We start from the raw sequence: 2,608 nt of genomic DNA, 5'->3' as shown, positions 1-2,608 counted from the left end.
GGTGCTCTCCCCAGCCTGAGCCCTGGCCGGTGCCTGGTGCTCTGCCCAGCCTGAGCCCTGGCCTGTGTTCTGTGCTCCCCCGCCACCTCTGAGCCAGGCTAGAAAAGCATGTGGCATAAACCAATCCTGAGAGGTGCCAGGCTTCCGAGGATTGAGGTCCCTGGGCACCTACCAGGATGGGCCCGAAATGGATACCCCTGAACCCCAGGGCTGGAATGCTGGGTGCGAACACCGTGCTCCGTGTTGCGGGTTCACAGGGAGTGTGTGAGCAGCTGTGCGTTTTGGCCTGGGGAGGCGGGATCTGATATCTGGTAGTTCCCTGTGTGAGAGCCAAGAGACACGGAGACGGAAATCACTGTGAGAATAGCTGTGCACCCTGGCAGTGTCTGCTGCATAAGGCACCGTTGTCCCACAGGCCTGGGTGGGGATGGAATTCTCCCCGGTGCGGCTGGGCTGTCTCCCCTCCTGCACCTTCCCCTCCCCTGCGAGTCCCCGTGGCCATGGGGAGGGAGAGGTGGTGTTGTCCACCAGCCCTCTGACTGTCTGTGTTGTCTACCGCACAGAAGCGCCGTTCAGGCCGCCAGGTGAAGCGGAGGAAGTACAACGAGGACCTGGATTTCAAAGTGGTGGATGACGATGGCGAGACGATAGCAGTGCTGGGAGCTGGGCGAGCCTCCGCGCTCTCCGCGTCTACGCTGGCATGGCAGGCAGAGGTATGGGAGGGCCCGCTAGCCTGTCTTACACCAGCCCTCCCTGTAGAGAGGGGGTGGGGCTCTGCTGGATTGGGGGAGGGGCACACATGAGATGCTGGCTGTGTACTGAAAGCAAGCAGGAGCATGTGGGTCCGAGGGGGAGCCGGCTGTGTGGGGCAGTGCATGTGCCTAGGAGGATGGGTGAGAGCTGCCCAGAGCATCGTCCAGCTGCGCTCAGCATGGCTCCTTGCAGAGCGTGCGTGGGGCTCTCAGGAAGTGAAGCGTTCAACCCCAGCATCTCCTAGCACTGAGAGATGGGAAGGACCATCCAGAACCCCAGCATGTCGGTCTGCCAGGTCAGCAAGGGCCTTTTCCCAGCCCATGGTCTGGGGCCTGAGCTCCCTCTTGTTTCTGCAGGCCCTGCCCTGCCCCTTCTCTGGGAGACTATTCCCAGGGGAGGCTGTCTTCCTGACGCACCCAGCTCTGCCCCTGGCACCACACTCAGTGATCCCCTCCCTGCTTGGCATTAATGCCCTTGGGGTGTCTGTGAGCTGCTGCCGTGTCCCTCCTTCCGCATCCCCAGCCACACTAAGCTGTCAGGACTGAGGCCGCGGAGATTAGTGTCTCCAGCCTGCTGGTATCTTTGACCCCTCTCCAGTTTCTTGGCATCTCTGGCAATGCAGTGCCCCGCGTGGGGGATGTGATCACAGCTCACCCATGCGGCACTGGGCAGTCGCTTCCCTGCTCCAGAGTATGGGGTCTGTTTGCAGCCCAGCACTGTGCTCGCCATCTTTGTAGCCTCATCACCTTGTGTCTGGCACGCTGCCCACTCATGGTGAGTCCTGAGGCATTTCGGATGTACCTGTCTCCACACTCTCTCGGTGCCCATGTCTCTACTCTCTCCAGGTCCCTCTGTGTCAGTGTTCTGTCCTGGCTGACGCTGACAGCTTCTCCTGGCCAGGTCTCTGCTGTGAGTGTCAAGCGCTGGCTGCTCGTTCCCTGCTCCAGCCCTTAGCGAAGCTGTTCAATATTGATTACAGCCTCTCTTTGTGTACCGTTGTCAGGTGCCCCTTAGTCAGCTCTCAGCCAAGCTGCCGCGTGAATATTAGTCATCTCCTTTACTGAGCTATTCAACGCGACCCTGCTGCTCTTCCCAGGGAGATGTGCGGCCCTTTCTCTCTGTTGCTGATTCTCCTTTGGCCACTGTCACAGGCCTGTGATCCTAGTCTGGCCCATGGAAATGATCTTGCAAGTGAGATTTCCTGAGAGACCCTGGCAAATCCTTTGCTGAAATCCAAACGGGAAAGGGAAGTGGCCTTGACAGGCCCAAGCTCCCGCTGCCCATTGGTCCCACCTGGCATCCGCTTCCCTCTGAGCAGGGCAAATGTGGCCTGACCCCAGCACACCCCGGAGAAAACCCCACTCCTGGTGGGTTGCTATGTGCAAAGGCTCAAAGCCTCCAGCGCCCCTGCGGCATTATGCCAGCAGGTCCGAAGAGCTGTGGCCACTGGGGCTGGCTGCATTCGTTGCCTCCATCTGACATCCAGCATTTTAGAGGTGACCATGGCAACTGTGGCTAGGGAAACCCACTGGCACCTTGGCCCTTCCCAGGCTAGGAACAAAACCCACCCACAAGGCTCTTACAACACCCGTGTGCAGGCAGTGGGCATGGCTGCACCCCATGGTGCCCCCAGGGATGGAGATGGGGAGTTTGTGAGTGACACAGATAGTGATGCAGCCAGCCCTGATGTGTGGGGCTCACCCCGGTGTAGCTGGACGCGCCTGTGTGGGGCTCACCCCAGTGTGGGGCTCACCCCGGTGTAGCTAGGTGCGCCTGTGTGGGGCTCACCCCGGTGTAGCTGTGCACCTCTGTGTGGGGCTCACCCCGGTGTAGCTGGGCGCGCCTGTGTGGGGCT

The 2,608-nt window shown here is 60.5% G+C and overlaps 1 protein-coding gene across 1 annotated transcript in view; it reads left to right on the top strand.

Moving 5' to 3' along the window:
- CHD6 (chromodomain helicase DNA binding protein 6) overlaps positions 1-2,608 on the top strand; it is a 193,061-nt gene that overhangs the window by 113,251 nt on the left and 77,202 nt on the right. Inside the window, exon 5 of the mRNA XM_026656826.2 lies at positions 564-713. Within this exon, the coding sequence (XP_026512611.1) occupies positions 564-713 (150 nt within the window). The remainder of the gene's footprint in view (positions 1-563; positions 714-2,608) is intronic.

Source organism: Terrapene carolina, unplaced genomic scaffold, assembly GCF_002925995.2.
Source record: "Terrapene carolina triunguis isolate 2854851 unplaced genomic scaffold, T_m_triunguis-2.0 Scaffold233, whole genome shotgun sequence".
NCBI classification, from domain to species: Eukaryota; Metazoa; Chordata; order Testudines; family Emydidae; genus Terrapene; species Terrapene triunguis.
This window is presented reverse-complemented; position numbering and strand designations above follow the sequence as displayed.